The 25,595-nt window shown below is 36.2% G+C and overlaps 1 protein-coding gene across 1 annotated transcript in view; it reads right to left on the reverse strand.

Moving 5' to 3' along the window:
• Positions 1–22,191, reverse strand: part of LOC107566695 (relaxin receptor 1-like) — a 43,707-nt gene extending 21,516 nt beyond the window's left edge. Inside the window, exons 1-3 of the mRNA XM_016252214.1 lie at positions 21,951–22,191; positions 5,902–5,985; positions 1,362–1,467 (exon numbers count right to left, since the gene is read on the reverse strand). Of these exons, the coding sequence (XP_016107700.1) occupies positions 1,362–1,467; positions 5,902–5,985; positions 21,951–22,191 (431 nt within the window). The remainder of the gene's footprint in view (positions 1–1,361; positions 1,468–5,901; positions 5,986–21,950) is intronic.
• Between the last annotated feature and the right edge of the window lie 3,404 nt (positions 22,192–25,595).

Genomic DNA, 25,595 nt, shown 5'->3' on the forward strand with positions numbered 1-25,595 from the left:
CGACTGGAGCGGGCTCTAGAGTGGGCTCTGTGAGGTCCCGGACTGGAGCGGGCTCTGTGAGCTCCCGGACTGGAGCTCCCGGCCTGGAGCTCACGGACTGGAGCGGGCTCTGTGAGCTCCTGGACTGGAGCGGGCTCTGTGAGCTCCCGGACTGGAGCGGGCTCTGTGAGCTCCCGGTGTGAGCTCCCGGACTGGAGCGGGCTCTATAATATATCATATAATATATAGAATGAAACAATCAAGATGAAATTGAAGTGCAGACTTTAAGTTTTAATTCAAAGGGTAGAACAAAACCATTTTTATACACAGTCCCCACATGTTCAGGGGCTCAAATGTAGTTGGACAAATAAAAATAATCATAAATAAAATGTCATATTTTGTTGAGAATCCTTTGCAGGCAATGACTGCCTTAAGTCTGGAACTCATGAACATCACCAGAGACTGGGTTTCCTCCTTTGCGATGCTTTGCCAGGCCTTTACTGCAGCTGACTTCATTTGTTGTTTGTTTGTGGGCCTGCCTTTAGTTTTGTCTTCAGCTAGTGAAATGCATGCTCAATCAGGGTTGAGATTGTGAAAGGGATCCACCGATCATCCACCACTGTTGTCCTCCGTGGACATCCAGGCCTTTTTATGTTGCTGCGCTCACCAGTGCATTTTTTTTCTCAGAATGTACCAAACTGTTGATTTGACCGCTCCGAATGTTCCTGCTATCTCTCTGATGGATTTGTTTTGTTTCTGAAGCCTAACAATTGTCTGTTTCACTTGTATGGAGACATCCTTTGACCACATGACGTGGGTTCAGAGCAACAGCTTCCAAATGCAAATGGTACACTTAGAATCAACTCCAGACCTTCTACCTGCTTAATTGATGTAGAACTAACGAAGGAATAGCCCACATCTGTCCATGAAATGGCGTTTGAGTCAACTGTCCAATTACTTATGGTCCTTTGAAAAAGGGGGGAGGTGCATATTAAAGAGCTGTAATTCCTTAACCTTTTCTCCAATCTTTATGTGAATACCCTCAAATTAAAGCTCAGAGTGTGCACTTTAAGTCCATAATTATGGTCCATTATATAACTGTAACTTAAATATGTTTTGGCCAGCAGCTAAAATTATACAAAATGTGCCTGTGTCCAAATATATATGGACCTAACTGTACATATTAGTACCAAAACTGTATTAGTGCCTTTTAGAAAGGGTATCGCCACAATGACAGATTTTGGAGAGTGTACATATTCAACATTTAGAGTAAAGCAAACTTGTCAGTTTGCTGCAGGGCCTTGGAATCTCATGCAAATCCGAGGAGTCACACAAACTCAACAAACTGCAGGCACACTCCACACACAAGCCATGAAACTCACATCATGGTGACATTAATGGATACTGTGGGGACGTCTTTAAAGTGAGCACCATCACAGTCAAGCTCCAGGTCCCTGCACTGGCACTCAGCTGGGATGGTCCCAAGCACTGCGTTACAGAAAGGTTAAGATAAAATGGGAGACAAACGAGACAACATTTTAGATATACAACTTGGTGTTCAAAAAGTATGTTTGTATTACAGTTTGATCTGTGGTAATACTTAATATGTGAACAGTCATGCTGAACTAATAAGCAATTATTTCTGCAAAGTGGTCTAAGTCAGATTGGGTTAAGGATAAGTTCCACTAAGATTTCCTAATTAGAATCATTTGAGCTCTCACAAGAAATCAAATCTTTAAAGGGCAAGTGTATAATTCAATGTTAAATGCTTTCTCTAAGCTTAAGCCATTGGTAGGTTCATTACTCCAAAAAGTCCAACCAGTTGCATGAATTTGAGGTGGGACTATCTGTTTGTTCGACCAATGGCAGACAGGGGGACAGGGGGTCATTTTTATGTTGTTTTTTAATTGATTGTTTAAAATATGAAATTTCCCCTATATAAATTTTTTTTATTTACTATATACTGTAATTGTTTGTCATTCATACATACTGTGAGCAGTTTATTCAAATAAGAAACAACGGATTTTGAATTAAAAGTGTATTTACGTGAAAACTGAAAAGGAATTTGTGTAATCTGATGGTGTCAGCAGTTGGATAGTTCAATACAGTCTGCCAGACAGAATTAAGCAACACGAGATACACCAACTCTTTATCACAGTTAAACAGAGCAAACGGTTGCCCTCAAATCCAGGGAAAGTAAATGCCTCCGACAGACCATCTGTGGCCCAACACATTGTTCCAACAGAGTCTTATCTGTATCAAACATTGGGGAAGGATGTGAAAGCACAAAGACAGAACAAAAGATGCAGGGAGGCAACAGCAAGAAAAATAAATCGAACTCCGGCATTCACCAGGATGGCCCGCGGTGACTAATTTGGGGAGAAGAGGAGAGAAGAGATGCAGGCAAAGCAGAGATGGTGCTATAATAAAGCTCACACTCTCTTCAGACCAATCAGCTTGTGCTTTCAGAGCTAAATTTGCTGGTAATGAGGGGATGAAAACAGCAAAGTCATCACTGCCAACATGGGCTGGATTTTAATTGGTCATTCGGACCGTTTTAGTGCAGCTTGCATAGTGCCTAATGTAATTCATTAATTAACAATGGTCCATGTGCTGGGACACATGTAGGGCATGTTTCCATCACATCGACTATAATTGAAACCTTAAGCTGTTTAGTTATGTAAATGACCTAAGCTCACTGGAGGACAATATTAGTGAATGAAAATTATTTCTGACCAGTGAAGTGTAAATTATTGTAACCTCATTTCCACCACACTTTGATAAGTCATAATGACATAAAAAGTCATAATTATGACATAAATCAAAATTACAATGCACTAACTCACAATCATGCAATAAAAAGTCATTACTATGAGATAAAAATTTGACATAAAGATCTAAATTATTAGATGAAGTCATAATCATAATTATTATTTTGAATCAGTCTCTTTTTATGTCATAATCAAGTCTTAATGTTATAATTTAGACTCATAATCTCATTTTTTTTTACTTTATCTCATATTTTTTTTAATGTAATGAGTTTGAGTATTGGCATGATTTTCTTTTCTTACTTGGCAGAAATGGGCTTCCATATAAGTTCATGCTGAAACCAGGAATGCTTAAATGGTAGAATAATTTCAATACAAAACATTTTTACCATTACATATATAATGCCAACATATTATTAGTTAATGTTCATTCATATAGTTAGAAAACATTCGTTTTGGTACTCATATTTTCTTATGTGGCACACAAAAATTGTCTAGATTTTTGTGAATAAATGTCATTGTATTTTACCATTAAATGACATTAATTTAAAAGAACAATAGTTTAAGAACACTTTTCAAGCAAAAAATTTTACAAAAAGAAGTTTGATTTATTTTAAATTATACAACAATACACATTTAATGTTCCATTGTATTTAAAAGGATACATATATGGTTCATAACTGAAACAAAATGAGTGCTTGGACACTTTTTCGATGTAAAACGTGAGTGGATCATGTTCATAATGTAATGAACTCCAGTTGTGGGTCCTCTGATAGGACAGCTGTGTGAACTTGAGAGGAACTGATTGACATCCATTAAAAATCACCTTGAGATCAACTGGTTAAAAGTCACAGCAGAAATGGTTAGACACATATTGTTCAGTGTCATGTTTGTTTATTGGACAGTGACTTTGCAATATCACACTGATTTTTCACACACCCAGGCTCCATCTGAACATGTGTCTGTGATCAATACTGCCTATAACCTCCAACAGTAAACCATATAAGACTCAAGATATGAGCTGTCTAAGACTTATGAGTGGTTGCCCTAATCTTCTTTCAGTTCCTGCCCAAGACTCAGAGTAATACAACTTTGAAACGATCAAACAGCCTTTTATGAATGAAAAAAAGGAACATAATTTTTTGTTTGCATGTAAGAGAAAATGAGCAATATATAGACAGCTGCCACCTGTGCTGAGTCATTAACCTGTCAGTCCAATCACTTTTTGGGATAAACAGAGCATTACACATGACTCCAATAATCATCAGACGCACACGTCTTAAAATCTCCAAACACATGTAAATACTGCTGACTGGAAAAGCTGTAATCACATAAAACACTATAGGGATTTATAATGTGATGTCTGGGAATGATCAGGTGGTTTTGTTTGCTCTGAAGTGGTCAGTTCGTAAATACAGCTCTACTGACAGCATCTGACAGCAAAATGTTGCTTGTCAGAGTGTGTCAGTCAGATAACAGAATATCAAAGAAAAGAAAAGACTCCTCAACGAAGACAACGTGTTCAATATCATGAAGTGAATTCATGACAATCAACTGTCAGTTACTTGTTTAAAATGATCTAAATTGAAATAATTCAGTAAGCATACAAACATCACGGCTATGTTAAATTAGAGGTGTTTTTGACAGTATTTTTTGATTATACACATGCAGCACACCACATGTATACATTGTACACTTACATTTCAGGACCACTGGCTGTTTATTAAATGTGCAGTAAGTGATTTCAGAGAAACTGTGTTGATATTTAAGATCACCAAACCAAACACTTCCCTACCCAAAAAGATCACACCTCTATCTTGATAGATCTGCCCCCAAATTTAGAACATGCTGTCCAACACAGGCAACTCCCCAATCATGAGCGGACACGCCCCTTACTGGTGATTGGCTGAAGTGTGTTTTGGTGCTCAGTCCGATCCACTTACAACAGCGTTTCTCAGAAATCGCTTTCTGGTGTTGAACTGCTTGGGTTTTTTCAGAAAAAAGGTACAGCTTAAAAATACAGTAAAAACAGTAATAGTGTGAAATGTTATTATAAAGGATCAGTGTTCTGTTTTAATATATTTTAAAAATGTATCATTAATATCATTACTCCAGTCATCGGTGTCACATAATCATTCAGAAATAATTCTAATATGCTGATTTAATGTTAAAAAACATTTCATATTATCAATGCTAAAAACAGCTTTTGGTCTATTTAATGTGTCCTTGCTAAATAGAAGTAATAGGGCCAGATTTACTAAACAGGGCAAATTAGTGTTAAAGCGCAATTCCATAAAAGCGCAGATGGTTGGGGAAAATTATGTGGCTTATTTACTGACAATGTGCACATTAAAAAACAGCAGCCAGATAATTTCCATAATGACCAGCGCAATCTACCAAGAGCAGCGCAAATTACCACCTGCTTTAAAGGGGTCCTATTATGCTTTTTCACTTTTTTAATTTTAGTCAGTGTGTAGTGTGTATGTCTGTGCATAAAAAAGATCTAGAAAGTTACAAATCTCAAAGTCCACTCCAAAGGGAGATATTTCATTTTTAAGATGTTTAATATTGGCGCAAATACCAGTAATTTGATGAGCACAAATGTTAGTAAATCACGTTGCGTGATTCATTTTAATACTCTCCTCCTATAAATTTTGCGTCTGAAAGGGAAATTTCTACAAATGCATATTCAATAAGGTCAGGCGCAAAAATAACTGTCCATGCCTTTTCAGCGCTAATTCTTCACTGCGCGTCTTTAGTGAATCCTGACAGTACTATTTTAACGACAAATAGGTTTTGTGCTGATGCAAGCTGTTAATAAATCTGGCCCTTAAATTCTTACAGATTTTGAACATCAAAAAGTTATCATTACTTTGATAATAAAAAGGCCACACATGCCAAAATCTCAGGACTCGGTTATTTTGTGAATAGCAATAATTATGTCAGACTGAAAAAGTCTTGTGCATGTATTATTCTAACTGTCCATCTCTCACTGTTGTTTCAGCTGTGGAATGACACAGTACAATGTACAGCTGCCAAATGAACACATACTGTGTTTCTAAAAGATTCATGTAAAATATGCCCTTAAGATATTCTCTACGAGGTTCAAATTCTCTGAATTTTTGCAGAAACATAAAAATGAAAGCATACTCACAGCAGGCATTTGACTTGGTTCCAAGGTTATTACTGGGGATGCCAAAATAGTTATCGAAGAGATGAGGCCAACCATTATTGTCTCCTAGAAGAAAAACAACATGAAGTAAAAGGTTACTGAATCAAACACATGCTGCTTGTCATTGCTAACAAAGCCGTTTGCTGTGGCACAAATGTTCACAGGTGTGACAGAGAACACACTGATGGCACAGCAAAGCCCACAATGAGAAATTCAAATGGCTAAGAACCATTTTGCAGGGTCTTTATTTTAACAAATGTGCCTCCACTCATTCTCTCATGGGAAGTTGCATAATACATAATACGTTTCGTAAATGAGGCCCATTCAGTGCTGGGCATTAAAAGTTTAGCAAAAACAAAACCTGGTGCAAACCCAGGAAAATGCATCAGATTTTCTGCAAAGTATAAGGTTGTTTCTTTAATTATGAGCACTTTAATTAAAAACTAAAACATTCTGTTTCATGGGAAGGTCACATTTGGAAAATTTGGAAACTTTTTAACCTGTCTTCATTATTGCTACTTTTTAAATGTCTAATGTGTAGAAATGTATCAAATAATTGAAACAAATAAACCTAATCATTTCAATATTTATTCAAACAAAACATTAACCTTTTCAATATTTATTGTTTAAAAACATACAGCTGTCTCACAGTTCCCCTACATTTGATAATTTTCACCACAATCAAGATCAAGCTGTATCTTTGTTTTCAAATTAAAAATAAATAAAAATATTTTGAAGATATGCAAAATGCAATCTACTGTATAAATTAGCATTTGCAGGACAAATTTGTCCATTATTTTATTCTAGATATTTTTAAAATAACAATAAACTGTCATTTCCACCAAGTGATTGAAATGTTCATGATGCTTCAAAAGTAAAATGACAGTATTCTCTTATATTTTGAAGATATGCAAAATGCAATCTACTGTATAAATTAGCATTTGCAGGACAAATTTGTCCATTATTTTATTCTAGATATTTTTAAAATAACAATAAACTGTCATTTCCACCAAGTGATTGAAATGTTCATGATGCTTCAAAAGTAAAATGACAGTATTCTTCAAAGATTTAAACCCACAGTTGTTAATTATTAGCTGATAAATTAGTGACCAGTGTGATTTAACTGGACTTTAATTCTTAAAAGTCACAAGATTGTAGGGACAATTGTCAAGCGTAGCGTTAGTTCTGGCAGGTCACGTTAGTCAAGCTCGCATCAGCTGACTCTCAGCTGATCCCCATCAACCTATGGGAATACGACACGTATCTAAGCATTCATATATAAGATCCCGCAGTAGTATCAGCAGTTTTCGCATTGCTCGATAGCTAATTACCCTCCTCCATCCCCAACTCCTCCTCTGTCAGTCAGGATTTAGCCTTCTGATTCTCCTTTGAATCAGACTAATTCTAAAATGTGTGCATAACATTATTGAACTTTAACAATATCTGCAATACATTTATGTTGGTTCTGTTCTTTTTACCCTGGGGGGGATTATCGCTGCTCTCCCTGCTCTCATCCATGCTAGGCTGCATGGATGCGCAGGGAGTTCTTGCCCAGAACGGAACCATACCGCCAATCCAAACTGTATGCTAATTGTCAATCATCTTTGACGATAGTGGTCCTGACAGAAATAGAGATGTTGTCTTATAAAAGCTCTTCTATAATAAAAGTATAAAGTATGTTCTTAGTATGTTACTAAAATTGAAATCAGCCTGACAAAGAAAACTGAATTTCTAAAAATGATTCAGCTCAGTAATTCTAACTCAGCAGTGCTCTTTCTGTTCCATTTGAATATTAACTTCAGCCAAGTTTAACCGAGAGAATGTCTTCTGGGGTCATTAATGACAAACATATTTCATTTTACTTAGTGTTTAGGATAAAGGAAATGACTTCTGTGATGCTGAAACATCAACACTTGCTTGCATAGCTCATTATCCATCAATTTTCTGTGGCGTTCTTTTCGTTTCATGCAGGTAATTGATTATGCATGGGTGAAATGCAAATGTTAATTAAACATCTAAGCTGTACTACAAAGACCTCAAACAGTCTTTGCAGTAAATAAACTTTTCCAAGAAGGTGAACAATGTCAGGGAGCCGATACTTACTTCAGCTCTATTTTAGATGACTTTTTTATACTGTGTGTGTGTGTGTGTGTGTGTGTATGTATGTATATGATATAACAACAACAACAACAACAGATGTTTTTATTTATTTACATCATACCACAATTTAAATCTAGGGATGTTCATAGTAAAGTAATTTCTCATTTAAACTGAAATGCCAAAATGGCAGGGCTGATGACTTTCATAAACTATTATGGGAAAAATGGATACCATTCAAACATTCATAAACAATGAAGGCACCTGGCATCCTAAAGAAATAATGACAGCAATTCACAGGGAAAAAAAAAAAAAAAAAAAAAACCTACAGATATATTTAAATATCGTTAGTAATTCAAAAAAGTAGGCCATATTCAAATGGAATAAATTCTTGACTGGCATCTCAATTAATATTCTCAATTAATTATTGTTCTTATTCATTATCTTGATTGCAAACAGGCTACAAAAGGATATTGTGTCTGTAAACATTTCAGTCTTATCTAGACACCCTAGCAAAATCATCTGCCTTCAATTAAGGTTTAGTCATGCATTCTGCAACAAAAAATAAACATGTATTTGGTTTGCTATGTTTTCCTGTCAATGAAAGTCAAGGAACTTAAATGCACTTCCTATTAGAATAATAAAGGGACAGTTCACAAATTTCTCACCTTCACCTTCATGCATGCTGTTATTTTTCTCTGAATAGCTCAAAAGGGAAAGTATTTGAAAAGATATGGAATGATTTGGAACATTATGACAGATAATAAATATATATAAGGTATCAATTTTTGGTAAACGATTGCTTTAAGAGAACATTTCAGGTCCTTTCATTTGTGGGCAAAGTACTACGAAAAAAGTAAACCCTTAGTAACCCTTAGTAAACCCTTACAACTCACAATATTTTTCTCCACTACCACCGGATGAATTCAGGTTCTCCTTTAACACTATACTGCACACAACACGAGTGAACAGCATTCCAATGAGTTTAAATCCATCATTGATAGGTAATGTTGCTATTCGTGTCCCAGCAAGGCTCTGACAGGTCATTTTTTCCCCCCAAATAGCCTTATGTCACAATTACAGGAGCTCACACTCTTGGTTATATTGAGCAGCACTGAGGCAGCCATTAGTAAATCTTTGCTTACATGAAAAGAGAGGAAACCCATCTGAACCTTTGACCTCTGCATTGATTTTATATGCACAAGGACAGTATGTCACGCACTGTGTCGGAGTGAACGATAGATTAGAATAAACAGTCTTTAATGAATCCTCACAAGGGGTAATCCAAACCAGGAACAGGAGAAGACACATGTACATCACAATGTAGACCCAACAAAGACAGAACGCACAGACTGTCAACATGCAATTAAGTTAAGGACAATTAACACAACACACCTGAATCACATGAACACAATCAAACAAGGGAAAAACTGGGACATGGCGCACATGGGGAGGGAAAACACAACAAAAGAGGTCCATAATCCTGACACAGTACAGTTTTATTACTCTATTGTTGACCTAAAGCTTAGCCCATCAAACATAATGATCCCCAATTTATACAGAGGTTATTTCCAAAGAAAGGCTTTTCACCATTAATACAGTTCACTGTATTTACTGACTTTTAACAACTCAACATGACTGATTTGTGATATTGTCATCCTTAATAAGTGAACAAGTGAGCAATTTTGTGGCTTTCTGGTGATAACATGTTACCCTCTGACAAATGATCACTGACAGCATGTAAACAACTGTAATGACGGTGCTTAAGATTTTGCAAAACATACAAAAACTATGGAGGTGTTTTTATCTAAGCATCACTGCACTGCATTCTCTATGCGTCATTGCTGTCTTTTCAAGCCCTGCAACAGAAATTTAAAATGACAAGGAATATTCAGTGCTGAGATAATATCTCCTCCCTGTGTAACATTAAAGGGTTAGTTCACCCAAAAATGAAAATTCTGTCATTAATTACTCACCCTCATGTCGTTTCAAACCCGTAAGACCTTCGTTCATCTTCAGAACACAAATTAAGATATTTTTGATGGAATCTGAGAGCTGTCTGACCCTGCATAGACAGCAATACAACTGAAATGTTCTCAAGTCCAGAAACGTAGCAAGGAGATCTGAAAAACAATCCATGTGACATCAGGGGTTCAACCGTAATTTTATGAAACTACGAGAATACTTTTTGTGCGCAAAAGATTATTGCCAATTGTGGCTTGTCTTGAACATCGCAAGATTCATCCAACGCAATGCTGAAATACCGGCACTTCTGAAGATCTGATAATAAATGTGTTTCTACTGAATTGTCAATGTCCGATATTCTCTGTTCAACAGTGTGCCGTGACAGTTGAAGGTCCTTTACTGAACGTTTCAAATTTTCATTTTTGGGACAAAGTATAATGTGACCTTCTCTGAATGCTTGGTAAATTTTCGGAAAAGCTGAGTTTGCTTTTCTGACTGACATTTCAGTGTCTTTACCTTGTGCTTGCGAAGTTCACTGCCTTTGGGAAATTCCCGGTCTACGGTAGAATGGAGTGAGGTGAAATGGCGCTCAAGATTTGAAACCTTAAAATGCGACAACGAAGTCTGGCATATCAAGCAGAATGGCTTTCCATTTCTTTCAACAAAAAAATATAAATCCTGCCATTCAGATAAAAATGTTCTGTGCTCATCTTCGTATTTACGCTTTGCTGTACTCTTCCCTGACTCTGCCATGACGATTGATACTAACGAACTTCACCTCAATCATGTGTCAACTGGCTAACGTATGCTAAATCGAGAGGTTGTGTAAAAAAAAAAAGAAGAAAGAAATAATAATACATATTGAAAATCCAAATTAAATTCGGCAAGCCCTCCCTCAATCTGAGCCAATTTCAAACCAAAGTGTCCCTCTACTTTCTCTCTCTTGATGGGTTTCTAAGTTTGACAGGGTTTTTTCAATAGGGCCAACAGAAAAAAGCTGAGAACCATGAAATGGCAGCTTTGAAAAATGCAAGATGAGAAAGATAACTGTAATTAATGTGCCTGAGAAAAGCCTTGACACGTAAACCGTTCCACATACTGAGGTTCAGACAAATTATGACACAGTTGTGTTAGTCAGCGGATGTTCATGTACGTGACAAATGCCCCTGCTTCATTCCATCATTTCTTTATTAAGCTGCAGATCACTGCTCTATAGTGCTGCAAGACTTGTGTGCCAAAGGCTACTGAGAAAGTGAATTAAAGAAAAAGTGCACCTAAATTTTTTCAGCAAATACTGAAACAAATGACTTCTTATTAGTCTTTACTACACACAAAAATTCTGTATGGCTTAAAAAAGACTTTTGAAAAATAATTCACAAGTCATATGGACTACTTTTATGGTTCTTTTAGGATCTTTTAAGTTCATTATGCTGAAACCTCACATGGGATGTTTTACAAACATAAAACTATCCAAACGTTTGTTTCTAAAAGTACACTGTTCTAAAGTTTAAGGTTGGTAGCAACCATTACTCCAGTTTTTAGTGTCACATGACCCTTCAGAAATCATTCTAATATGCAGATTTTTTCTTATTATTATTCATGTTATTATCAACAGTTGCTGCTTAAAGGGGTCATATGATGTTGCTAAAAAATAAAATTTTGTGTATTTGGTGTAATGAAATGTGTTTATGTGGTTTAAGGTTCAAAAAACACATTATTTTCAACATACTGTACATTATTGTTTCTCCTCTATGCCCCGGCTTTCTGAAACGCGTCGATTTTTACAAAGCTCATCGGTCTGAAAAGTAAGGTGTGCTCTGATTGGCCAGCTATCCAGTGCGTTGTGATTGGCCGAATACCTCAAGCGTGTGATGGAAATGTTACACCCCTTACCATACTGTGATGCCGTGTCCCGGCCGGAGCGACGAGACAAAAACATTAAAACCCATTATAAATTAGGCATTTGTTGCATCCAGTGGGGACATAATTACGGATTGTAATGACTTATACTGTCTTTTTACACATTGCGTTGCATCGCGCCGTGTAAACATAAAACCATGTCTGCATTTGTGATCAGAGAAATGACAAAAAACAAGCACTACTCTACACTACCCAAAACTCGCGTTTGAATCATCAGTGGCAAATTCTTTAAATATGAAAACGTACTTACAGTGTGTGAGTCAGAACAACCGGCATTGTAGTCTACACTCCCAGATTCAGGAAACAGTCCTCCATAAAATGCACTGCACACAACTGAATATTTGGGTTGAACTGTTCTGGAACAGCGTTGTAAATAAAACTTACCAATGATTTCTTGTTGTGTCCTCTTTTGGAAGGCCAAACAAAGTATTTTCACTTTCGCAACAAAACACACAGCATCTTCTCAACATGGCAGTGGCGGTGGCAGGAATCATTTGATGAATTTATATATTTTTATGTCAGTTAAAAACAGTCATATTTTAGTTTTTCATGACCATTTTCTACTCAAGGTCATTGCACACTGAGTCCAACATTTTTGCATGTTAAAAAATAAATACAACTTCACGTTGTGTCAATCATGTTTACACACTGCCTCCGAAACTTTCGTCTGTCATAAAAAATTTGGATCAGGTTCGGTTTTTTGCATCCATAGCAAGCATTTTGAGAAGTATTTTGATAATTCAGAGCCACCGCCAAAATTCAGAATGGCGTCTGACAAGTTGATCCACTTTGTCTTGTAGCACAAAGCACTGTAAAGGTCCTTGCACACTGAGTTCACAGAAATTGGTGGTCTTCTTTTTAATACGTGGCTCCAGTATCGCTAGCAAAGCATCAAACTGAGCCACTGACATCCTGAAGTAAACTTTGAATCGCCCGTGATAATCCCGCTGCTCCTCTCTATATCTCAGGATTGAATGGACCCAATATTTCCTCTTTCTTTTTCTCTTTTTAAGAAGAGAGAGGACAACAAAATCATCCTCACTGCACGATGACTCCATTTTGCAACAGATTAATTAATATGCATCAGCCTCAGTGTGAAAGGTTTCTGTGTGTGACGAATTTTTAGGATGATGAATACGAAAAAATGCACATGAAAATTTGTGACTCAGTGTGCAAGAACCTTTAGGGCCAGATTTACTAAACAGGGCAAATTAGCATGAGAGCGCAATTCCATAAAAGCGCTGATGAGGGGAAAATTCTGCTTGTCATTTACTGACAATGTGCACATTAAAGAACACAGATGCAGCCAGATCATTCCCATAATGACCAGTGCAATCTACCAAGAACAGTGCAAATTATCACCTGCTTTAAGACATGCTTTTTTTTGGCCGTTAAATATGGCGCGAATACCAGTAATGCTCTGTAATGCTCAAGGGGCTTGTTTAAAATAAGATCAGCCACTAACATTTGGATTCTACAGAAGGAAATGTAAAGTGGCAGGTGCAACTTGAAACAGTGGGAAAGATATGTTCTGACGCTGACTAGTTTTAACAGTGCTATGCATATTGACATCCTCAAAGAACAGCTCAAGGTTGGGCCGACTTTCACACGTCTTGCTCTTACCTATATTTGGCAGACGTCTTAAAGTTGTGAACAGTTCAGAACAAGTGAACTGCAAAACAAGTTGTTTTTGCAGTTATCTTTGATTCCTCCTAATATGAGCCCTTTATTGCCTGCCAATGCATATTAAAATATTCAGCACATTTCAAAAATGTTGTCAGTATGATTTCTTTTTAACAATATTCAGCAAAGATGCATTAACCCTCTATAGGATATTTATAAATGATGCTAAGAAATTTGCATTTAAAATACAATATTAATGTTCAACCAACAAAATTTTATTTTAGTGATGTCAAATAACATCACCTTCAACCAGTAAAATTAAAATTTATTAGCCATGTGCTTCACATATTGGGTAACAAAGTAGTAAAGAAGGCATTAGCTACGGTGGCTGAGAGAGCTCAACACGCAGCAAATGAAAAAACACATGCAAATAGAAAAAACACCAGCAAATTAAGAAAACATCTTCATCAATTTGACAACACACGCGCTGCAAATTCTTACAACACAACCAAATACAGAAACGCACAACACAACCAAATACAGAAGCGTGCTAAATTCTCACAACACAACCAAATACAGAAACGTGCTGCAAATTCTCACAACACAAACACAGAAACGCGCTGCAAATACAAAACAAACAAACAGAAACAGAAATGTGCTGCAAATATGCACAGACCACATCGGAAATGTTTAAGGGAAGCGCGTTTCTTTGTTTGTGTTGTGAATATTTGCAGTAGGTTTCTGTATTTATTTGTGTTGTGAGAATTTGCAGCGCGTTTCTGTATTTAATTGTGTTGTGAGAATTTGCTGTGTGTTTCTGTATTTATTTGTGTTGTGAGAATTTGCAGCGCGTTTCTGTATTTATTTGTGTTGTGAGAATTTGCCGCGCGTTTCTGTATTTGGTTGTGAGAATTTGCAGCACGTGTGTTGTCAAATTGATGAAGATGTTTTCTTAATTTGCAGGTGTTTTTTCTATTTGCATGTGTTTTTTTCATTTGCAGCGCGTTGAGCTCTCTCGGCCACCGTAATTAGCACATGTTAGGTCACATGCACTCAAGGCTCCATAGTGAGCTCATTTTAAACTAGAAAATACATATACTGTAAATTCAAGTTATAAAAAATATAATTGTACATCCAAATGTGTTTTCTAAAGTGTTTTGTCAAATTGAAATCACATCATATGACCCCTTTAACATGATTGCGAAAGTGATATTGCTTATATACAACAGTTCAATAAATAAGCACTTCATGAGTAACCTGCATTTTAGATGCAAAAAAATTGCATTTTAGATTAGCACTAAAAAATTATTCCCACCACTAATACACTGACTGGAACACTCAACACACACAAGCAGAGTGAACATTTTTGAAATGCAAAATCCCCTCTTTTTGAAGCGACCTGATATCATAAAAAAATGAGTAAGCTGGGTTTCTAGTTAAACTAATAAAACAAAACTGCCATGATGCAATCTATGAGCAAACCACAAAAAATATACATCCTGTTCCATTTGCTCCCTTCAATTCATTTGTTATCCAAGGAGTAAAAATCTATAAATATCTTTCTTGGAGGACCTGCCTCTCATTTCAGCTGTATTGAGTGGTGCTTGGATCGAGACGTTTATCTCGGATAAAGTTTATCTGCTTTTGACTGCCACTTAGGACAAATCTTAAACCATAAGTACAAATTGGAGAACACAGACAGAAACAATCAATATAAGACATAGCTAATCTATGTTATTATTAGAAGCACTATAAAGTCAATGGAATTCATTATTTGTGAATGTATGATACTAAAGCACTAGATATTGAAATACACACATATGCATTTGTTTTTGTCTGTCACAGTGGGGACTTTCTGACTTCTATTGTTTTTATAGACCTACTAAATCCAAGATATTTCCTATCCCCAAACCTATACCCTTAAACCTAAACATTGTTTTGTATGTTTATCCAGCTGTTTTCCTAGTGGTGACCGTTGGCTGGTCCCCTCAATGTAGGCAAAACTTGACACACTCACTTTCACACACAAAACCAATGCTAAGTGAAATTTGTGAATACACTGTGTATAAGAAAGGAAAACAGGATATGGTTTTAGCCCACCTTAAGTTACCTAGACAGTATTTTATAGCATCACAGGTGCATTTACAAAATGTCTGCGGAATTGTGGCGCATGCAGCCTAAAATGTACAGTAAGGCTACGTCCACACGAAGCCAGAGCTTTCCCTATATGATCTTTTTTCCCCCTCGTCTCAAGAAATATCTGCGTCCACATGAAACCACGAAACCGACACAAAACGATGTAGTATACATGCCAGACCAGCATGTGGCGCTGTAATTCAGAAAAAATATCGGTTTCACTCTCCCAAAACGCCGGTGTTGTGCCGAATACTGCACCCCTGCCAGATTATGCACCCCCTCGTTGAAGTCGCTACTTGATGCTTAATCCCAACCCCACCCCTAATCCTAACCCCTCCCCCACACCTACTCCTAAATCTACCAATACTAGGGGGTGCATAATTTGGCAAGGTGCAAATTTCGGCACTACACCGGATCTGTGTGGTTAAAATGCCTATACGATACAAAATGTAGCTAAAGGCGTCTCCGTGTGGACGGGGCCTAAGTATGTAGCCAGCACTGTAGGATTTGATATAGCCTTGATGTGGATTACAGCGAATTTTGACATAGAGTAGCTATTTTATAAATAATCCTCGTTCATCCTCCTTCAAAACAGCCAAATTTATATACTTCAGTTACGGAACACTGACCAGAAGAGTACGAATTAAGCCAATTAAATCATAATCAAAGTAAACGTAAAGTTTTTGAAAAATTACTTTCATACATGCTTAAATAAGTGTTTCAACAGCGTTTAAACAACGTTTCACTGACCACAAAAAGTTAGATTTAACTTTACACATGCTATGGAAGCCCGTTTCCGCCACTGAATAAAAAAAGGTAATTGCGACTTTTTATCTCACAGTTCTGACTTTTTATCTCACAGTTCTGACTTTTTATCTCACAGTTCTGACTTTTTATCTCACAGTTCTGACTTTTTATCTCACAGTTCTGACTTTTTATCTCACAGTTGCGTGATACAAACTCGCAATTCAGACTTTTTTTTCTCCGAATTGTGTGATATAAACTCGCAATTGAGAAAAATAAAGTCCGAATTGAGTGATATAAACTCGCAATTGCGAGACATAAAGTCACAATTGCAAGTTATAAAGTCAGAATTGTGAGATATAAACTCGCAATTCTGAGAACATATCTTTTCCCCTCTTCAAAATTGGACTTTAACTTGCAATTGTGAGTTTATATCACGCAATTCTAAGAAAAAAAATCAGAATTGTGAGTTTATATCTTGCCATTCTGACTTTATAATTCGCAATTGCAAGTTTATATCTCACAATTCTGACTTTTTCCCACAGAATTGTGAGATAAAAAGTCGCAATAACCTTTTTTTATTTTTTAATGAGTGGCGGAAACGGGCTTCCATAGGCTGCGCTAAATATATGCTCTCGAACAGAACTCGCCTTTGCGTAAAGAGGTAACCATAGCAACAGCGGCTCGATCGTCGACCATAATGGACGCTATACATTGACAAAATATAAGTGTTCTAATTATCACCACATCATTGTAGATTTACACCAAATCTGTGGTGTTTTGTACAAAACGTCTTCCAGGTAAAACGTATTAACTGTTGCCAAGACGAACCGATTGCGCTAAAAAATTACCGAAAGAAAAAGTAGATCGCATTAAGAGTAAAATGCACATGGCAAAAAGGGGTAATAGTAAAATAAAATGAATCAATATCCAACAATAATTGGCAATGTATCAAAAACAACGAAAAATTAATCAGTTCTCACATGGGACAAAAACTTGAGATAAAATATAAAATATTTTTGAAATGATAAGCACTCTTAATAGTGAAAGTTGAAATGAGTTAGTTCTATGTCACGAAACCAGACTGCTTTCTCTGACTGAATGAATGAATTAGGAAAACACAAGGTGAAGCACAACAACTCACCCGACACTCCGCACATCAGGATGCCGGCGAAGTGAACTTGCATGGTAACGACGGCGACTGATGAGGATGTGATGTCCAACAACAGTTGAAACCCCTGTGTGTGCTCTCTATCTCCCCCTCACTGATTAAAAACAAGACTTGTATAGTCCCTTGTATTGTCAGCCTCCTCTAACAAAGAAAAGGAAATTTGTGTGCGAATTGTAGGATTCGGACAGATCCGTCTGATCCGCGGAGATGCTCAGTGCGCTCCTGTGCGCGCACGGACTGAGTTTGGAGCGCAGAGAGCGCACTTACATTCACAACGCACAGAAACCTGGGGGAGGGATTTTGCAATGAACTACATCGCTTTTCTTCAAATCGACGAACAAGTGTAGGGGTGAGGTTTAATTTAGCAACCAAAATGTTCTTTCAAACTTGACACACTGGTATATAAATTATGTGATACTTCATAAGTTTGACTCATCTTAGTGAATAGAGTACCACCCAGACTTCTTGTCAGCAGGCTTTTACTTTTATACTTGCCCCTGCCTTAGCTGCTCTCAAAATGCTGTCAAGACGACCTTTCAACAGGACAAGCATGACTCATCACTCTCTCTGCCCTGTGATTGCTGCCCAGTTCCGACATCTACATGACATTTACATTTAGTCATGTTGCAGACGCTTTTATCCAACGCGACTTATAATTGGGAAATACATAAAGCGATTCTTCTTAAAGAGGCAAACAGACACAAGAAGTGCTTGTAATACCAAGTTTTAGGCATTGCTCAAATAAGTACAAGCTAGAAAGGCAAGGAATAAATAAATACATTTTATTTAAGATGAAGTCAAGTAGCGTTGAAAGAGATGAGTTTTCAGGTGTTGCTTGAAAATTGTCAGGGATTCAGCATTCCGGATAGGGGTGGGAAGATCTTTCCACCAGCCAGGAATGGTGAATGAGAATTATCTGGAAAGTGATTTTGAGCCTCTCTGTGATGGTACCATGAGGCGTCGCTCACTAGCGGATCTCAGACTTCTGGAGGGGATGTAGATTCGTAGTAGTGAGTGGAAATATTTTTCCCATGAATGGCATAATGTCGTAAAACCTCGGCTGAAGGAACATTGTGGCAGCTTGTCCCTGTGCAACATCCAGAACTTGCCCTTCAGACAGTCAACTTCAGTTCTGGGTCACCGGCTCAATGGGGAAATTGTCCCAGTATCAGGCCAGACAGTGGTGATCAAAAAGGATTGTAAAGTCACAGATGGAGGCCATAAAGCCACATGCATTTTCTAAGCTTTTTGAATTTACATTCTGACAGCACCCATTCACTGCATGGGATACATTGGTGAGCAAGTGATGCAATGCTAAATTTCTCCAAATCTGTTCAAATAAAGAAACAAACTCATCTACATCTTGGATGGCCCGAGGGTGAGTACATTTTCAGCAAATGTTCAATTTTGAGTGAACTATTCCTTTAAATTTTAAATATCCAAATGAGCCCTATTAATGTTTTGTTGATATTTGATGCCAGTTCTTTCTCTTTTAATAATAATAATAATTCTATTGTAACCAGGAAGATCTTCTTAAGATTCATGCATAAGGGGGTCATGAGATGAGTGCTGCTCTCCTCTAATGGAATTACATCTATTTTGTGAGCTCCATTTCCTCAAAGTTTTGCCACACACACACTAGGGAGAAATATGCTGTAATAAAAGAACCACTTGCTCTTTTAATTCTGAATCATAGCTAATTTACAGCTAACAGCTTGAATAAGTTTACAGTGAGCTCTCTTTAACATCCCTCTCCCTCATGACCCAGATACTTAGTGATTCCTACAACACAGCCTTCCCATTATAGCAGTTATATATCGGTGTACTACACAGGCATGAATCTAAAATATAATTTGGCTTACCAGGCAAACAGGCTCCTTGTTCTTTGGGGAGTAACTGACAAGAGAAACTCCTGAGTGGCACCTGAAAATCTAGAATGGCTATTCTGGCAATCTGACCATTTATTTTAATCTCTCAATTGCTATTTGCCTGGTACATAATTCAATCTCTATCGGTTTGACACCGACCCTATTTCAACTCTAACAAATGCGAACCAGAGAGCTGATTTTGCAGAGCAGCTAATCTCAGAGAGGGATGCATATTTCCAAAGGAGCTTCATCACTGCTGTGGTTTCTGGGCATGCTGAAGAAATTAAAATATGTTCTAGGCAATTGCTTTTAGACACATCAATGAAAACTCAATTATAAGGAAGCAAATCATTGAAATAACCATTCTCACACAAAATGTGCCAAAAACTTCAGTTTCTATTCTATTAGCTATGGTTGCTTAGAGATAGTGACGTATACAGCATATATCTTCCTTGTAACAACACGTCCTGGCATCTACACCCAGGGCCGGTATAGGCAGAGCAGGCGATTGCCTAGGGCCTCGGGCTTTGAGGAGCGGCCTCCATAACCGTAGCATCCCCTATACGATGCTTTGAATTTGCGCATACAATGAATGACATTGCGACGGGAGCTCATTAGAAAAAAAGTAAAAGCAGAGAAGTTTGTATTCAAAGTTAAAAAGCAAACACACTATAAAATTTTTTTTTAATGTTTCAAATAAAGGATCTCAGGTGTATCTTCTAAATTCTGCTGATGATTACATTACTGCTCTAACATAACACTTATAATTTCAGTTTCAACTAACTAGAAAATAACTGTTTTCTGCTTAGTAGCGATCGTGTCTTTCTCTTCCACTTGATTTGTGTGTATATATATCATATTTAAGGTAACAACGCAATACATTATCATATTATTGATATTAATAATATGACAATATCTGTAGTCAATATTGATAAAATGGGATGGGGAAATCCTGCCCATACCCAGCTAGGAAAACAATCATAAAAGCACTTATGTTCATCTACTGAAGTGGTATTCTGAAACTATGAATAAAACAGCAAAATAATAATAACAGCAATAACAACAACAATAGCATCTTATCAAACAAAAAAAAGGGATTAGATAAAGTTTGATTGATATGTACATACAGTACTGGTCAGAAGTTTGGACCCATTCAAATTTTTAAAAATGTTTTTTAAAAATAAATGTATTATGCTCATCAAGCCTGCATTTATTTGATCCAAAATACAGAACAAATCAGTAATATTTAGCAAGGATATGTTAAATAGATTAAAAAAGTGGTAGTAAAGAGAATTATATTGTTAAGATTTATACTTTTTTATTTGTAAACATCTTTTTAATAATCAAAAAATCCTGAAAAAAGTATCACAGGTTATAAAATAAACATTAAGCACTGTTTGCAACATTGATAATAAATCAGCATATTAGAATGATTTATGTAGGATCATGTGACACTGATCTGACTGGACTGGAGTAATAGAAAATTCAGCTTTGCATCACAGTTTTGTCACGTGTATGTTCCCGTTTAGTTCCTGTTGTCCTTATTTGGTCCTTCCAGTTCCTTTTCCTATTATTAGTATCACATGTTCCTTGTTATTAGTTATCCCCATCACCTGTCCTTGTTATCTGCCCTATTTAGTTCTAGCCCGTTCTGTTCTCCCTTGTCTGGAATTGTTTGTCAACTCCTTGTGCATGTGTGATTCCCTGAAAAAAAGCATTAAACTCCTCTGCTTTGTACTCCTGGTCTTCTCATTCCTCGCTCCGTGCTCCTCACAGTAGCAACCCGTGACAAGTTTAAAGTATAGTAAAATAGAAAAACATTATTTTAAATTGTAATAATATTTCACAGCATTATTGTTTTTTTTTGTATTTTTGATCAAATAAATCTATGCTTGATGAGCATGAGAGACTTCTTTCAAAAACATTAAAATTAGTAATGTGTGCAAACATTTGAACTGTATAGGTAAAAATATGCAAAATTTAAATTTAAATGTTGTATAAATAAAAAAAACATTTTTTTTTCCTAAATAAATTTTGCCTAGGGCCTCCTAATGTCTAGAACCGGCCCTGTCTACACCAGTAAATGACATTTCCAACATGCCTTGCACTTAACTATCAGCACTATCTCTTATTTCCCCTCTCACAAGTTTTCTGTCAGATCCATTAGTCTTTATTAGACCAAGAGGTGAATAAAAGATGCTCGTTTCAATTAGAGAACTCCTGTTTGTCTCTCGTTAGCGTAATTGAAAGAGGCTTTATTACCATTTTCGATGAATCCACTGCCAGATTCAGGTCTATGTGTCAGTAGATAAAAGCACCTGCTAAATGAATAAATGTAAATCCAGATTCTTGAAACCAAGCTTGAATACATTATCCATGCAGAGCTGAACTGAATGTTTAATAATAATGGCAATGATTCAAATTATTCATAGGATATATATATATATATTTTTTTAGAAATGTAAAATATTTGAATGAAAAAATGAAAAAAATTGTTTTTATCTCACCAAACACAAGAGGATGGGCATCAGCACTGAGCGAATCTTGCTCCACTCCGTCAACCAACGCCAGCACACCAAGCTCCTCTAGTCCCTTCACCACAACGCGCTTAATCTCCCTCTTCAGCTGCTGCCTATTAACCTTAATTTGGAAATGCTCAGCAACATGGATCAAATCATCCTTTCTACACTTATTCAGTTGCTCGATCGTCGGACTACTAACAAAACTATTCAAATCAAAATCAGCCATTCTAATTGCTTCTTTAAACAATAAGCAAGCTCAAAGTCAACCGCCATTCAATTTTTTGTGTTTTTTTTGTTTTTCAACAAACACCTGCTCCACGATCACATGGTTACCCCAGTAACAGTGTATCTCACCATTTTCATCCCCTAAATTATTAAATACTCATAAATGAGGATCCCACCGCTGCCACCAATAAATGTTACGTGTTTAATATTTGTGGGGATGTTTCGTAACATTTATTCTCACAGTTGCGAGGGAAAATTCTGAATTAAACTTTATATTTTAAACTTTATATGCTAGTTTAGGCTATATCACGCAATTCTGAAAAAAAATGTCAGAACTGCAAGTTTATATCTCGCAATTCTGACTTAATTTATATCTCACGATTGGCGAGAAAAAAAGTCAGAATTGTGAGATAAAAAGTTACAATTATCTTTTTTTTTTAACACAATAGGCCCTAATCAGCACAATGGTTTTTAACATTGATAATACTAAAAAATGTTTCTTGCACAGATTAGAATGATTTCTGAAAAGTCATGTGGAAGAATGAAGTAATGATGCTGAAAAGTCAGCCTTGCCATCAGAAATAAATCACATTTCAAAATATATTACAATAGAAACAGTTATTTTAACAGTATTTATTAAATATTACTGTTTTGCTAAATTTTTTGATCAAACAAATGCAGCCTTGATGCACATTCAGAGACTTCTTTCAATAACATTAAAAACATGGTACCAGACTTTTGAACAGTAGTGCACACAAATATGCACAATATGTCTTCTCATTAATCAATGCTGCAATTTTCTGCAGTTGTCACAAGGGTTGTATAAAGATATGAATCACTCATGTCCCTACAATTACTGAGCTTTTGCAAGTGAAGTGCCATGACTCTTAGACCCTAAATCAAACCATTTTTAACATTCGCTTTTAATATTTCACTGTATATACCTATGCCTATTTTATATAAATTAGTTTAAATGTGATTCTAAAATTGGCATTTTATCCCTTTAAGATAAGCAAGCCAATCTGTATTGCTTTTGGTATTCAAAAACATTCTTAACTCAGAAGTACAGCTGTTGAAACATTACTGTCCTGCAAGGACCTGCCGTCTTGTCTCAGTGTCACATCTGTGAAAATAGCCTTTTGAGAAAGATGCGTTATACAATCATCCCACTGCAGTGCACCCTGCAGGGACATCTTCACTCAAAATTAACTTTTTCCCCTTTGTTTTAAAATGAATAAAAGCTTGGCATTGCAGAGATAAGTCAAGAAAACAAATAGGACAGAAAAAAATCCATATTCCTAAATTTTAAAGAACAATCACATGAGAAGTTTATCCAAAAGAAACCCCTTTTGGACATATCAGCATGAAGATCATGGTTGAGTGATTGTCCGTTTTTTTCTTATAGGATCAAACTTCATGTGCGCATCAAAAGAGTAGGATAGAAATTGATGTAATTTAAGCACTGATAAACACAGGTGTTGAGGATTCTGCATGAGAGATTAACGTAGAAATCTCACCCATTATCCAGATGAACACAGCTCAGGGTTTTACTTGTTAACCTCTTTAGTTGGCAGGTTAAAGAGAAACGCAACTGATGATGTGTGTCAGTGCTGAGGTGAATGAAAGCAGACCCGTATCTCCTCTAGCTTCATGCTTCACACTCACTCTCAATACACAGGACTGGACAGAAACCACATGTACAGGAACATCTGAGAGAAAGAGAATGAAAAATGAAGGAGAAAATAACTGATTGGTTGGCTATTCACATACACTCACACACAGAAATGTAATAATGATAATGCATCCATCTCTCTGTTTCAGCTGCTTGCCTTTCCGTTCCTCTCAGCGATATGATACAAATTAGAATTTATTCAAAGCCAATATATTACTAATCATATACCACTAGTTATTTGAATAATTAACCTAATGAATCTGCGTCATGTTCTTTCCAAAAGCAGAAAAACAACACGATATGCACTGCATTGATAAATACATGAGCATTATTTAAATTTGATATAAAGAAATTGATAACTAGGAATATGAGTACTCACCAAAATCTACACATGAGCAAACATTTGAATCATATACCAGGGACACAAAAAACAATGCACAGCTGAAATATGTTATAAAAAATTAATGTTTCAATATATTTTCCCATGTTTTGTATGTGCATCTTTGAGAAGGGAAGAGAGATCATATGACTGTGTGAAGGGTTTGATCGAAAGATTTTATTTTATTGTTATTATTATTGGTTCCACTTTATATTAGGTGGCCTTAACTACTATGGACTTACATTAAAAATAAGTACAATGTACTTATTATGTTCATATTGAATTGCAAATGGTTAGGGACAGGTCTGGTGGTATGGGTAGGTTTAAGATGTAAGGGATGGGTCAACAGTGTAATTATAAACGTAATTACACAAATTAACTAAAGATGTAATTACATGCAGGTATTTTTTTAAATATAAGTACAATGTAAAACATGTATGTACACAGTAAATGCATTGTATCAAATGATTAATTTAAATGTAAGTACATAGTAGTTAAGGCCACCTAATATAAAGCAGGACCTTATTATTATTATTATTATTAAAATCATATCAGTGTAATAACACAATTACTCAGCCTTGGATTTCTTCATATTTTACTGAGTTAAGCACTGAAGCTTTTGACTGAGGCTTTTTGATAAATGTCAGCTAATGGAATAATAATATGGATGGCAGTAAAGTGCAGTCCTTTACAGCACAAAAAAAAACAATATTAAGTTTTATGGGAAAAAATGAAGATTTTATCCAGATGTTAAGGAGAAATGGCAGGAAAAACATATACACATTACATTTTTTTAAATATTATCAGACTATTTTAAGGTTCTTGCTCTTGTCTATTTATGTAAAACTAATTTGAAGTAGCAATCTTTTACTTTTTGTCAGTGGAGCACAAGTTGCCATAATATTTTGTCTTGCAAATTTTATGGATGAAAATGATTTTGAATGGTAAATAATTTTACCTGAATCTGTGGACATAGGTCATTACCTACAAAAGGGAAACAAAAAATAATAAAAATGGCTAAATAAATAAGAAATAAAAAGGCAGGCGTGGTTGCCAGAAAAACTCTCTGTAAAACAGACACACACACACTTTTTATGGGGACGTTCCATAGGCGTAATGGCTTTTATACTGTACAAACTTTATTTTCTACCTAAAGGTGTAGCTGTGGAATCGCTGTGAAGAACCTTTTAAGCACCTTTATTTTAAAGAGTGAAACCTAACTGTTAATTTTATGTTAATATTACATCCAGAGAAAAGAACTGTCTCCTTCTTTGTCCCTGGTTTCTCCTAAGTGTGTGTGTGTGTGTGTGTGTGTGTGTGTGTGTGTGTGTTTTCTCACCTGTTAACAGCAAAA

The sequence above is a fragment of the Sinocyclocheilus grahami genome, unplaced genomic scaffold (genome assembly GCF_001515645.1).
Source record: "Sinocyclocheilus grahami isolate Dianchi unplaced genomic scaffold, SAMN03320097.WGS_v1.1 scaffold1093.1, whole genome shotgun sequence".
In the NCBI taxonomy this organism is placed as follows: Eukaryota; Metazoa; Chordata; class Actinopteri; order Cypriniformes; family Cyprinidae; genus Sinocyclocheilus; species Sinocyclocheilus grahami.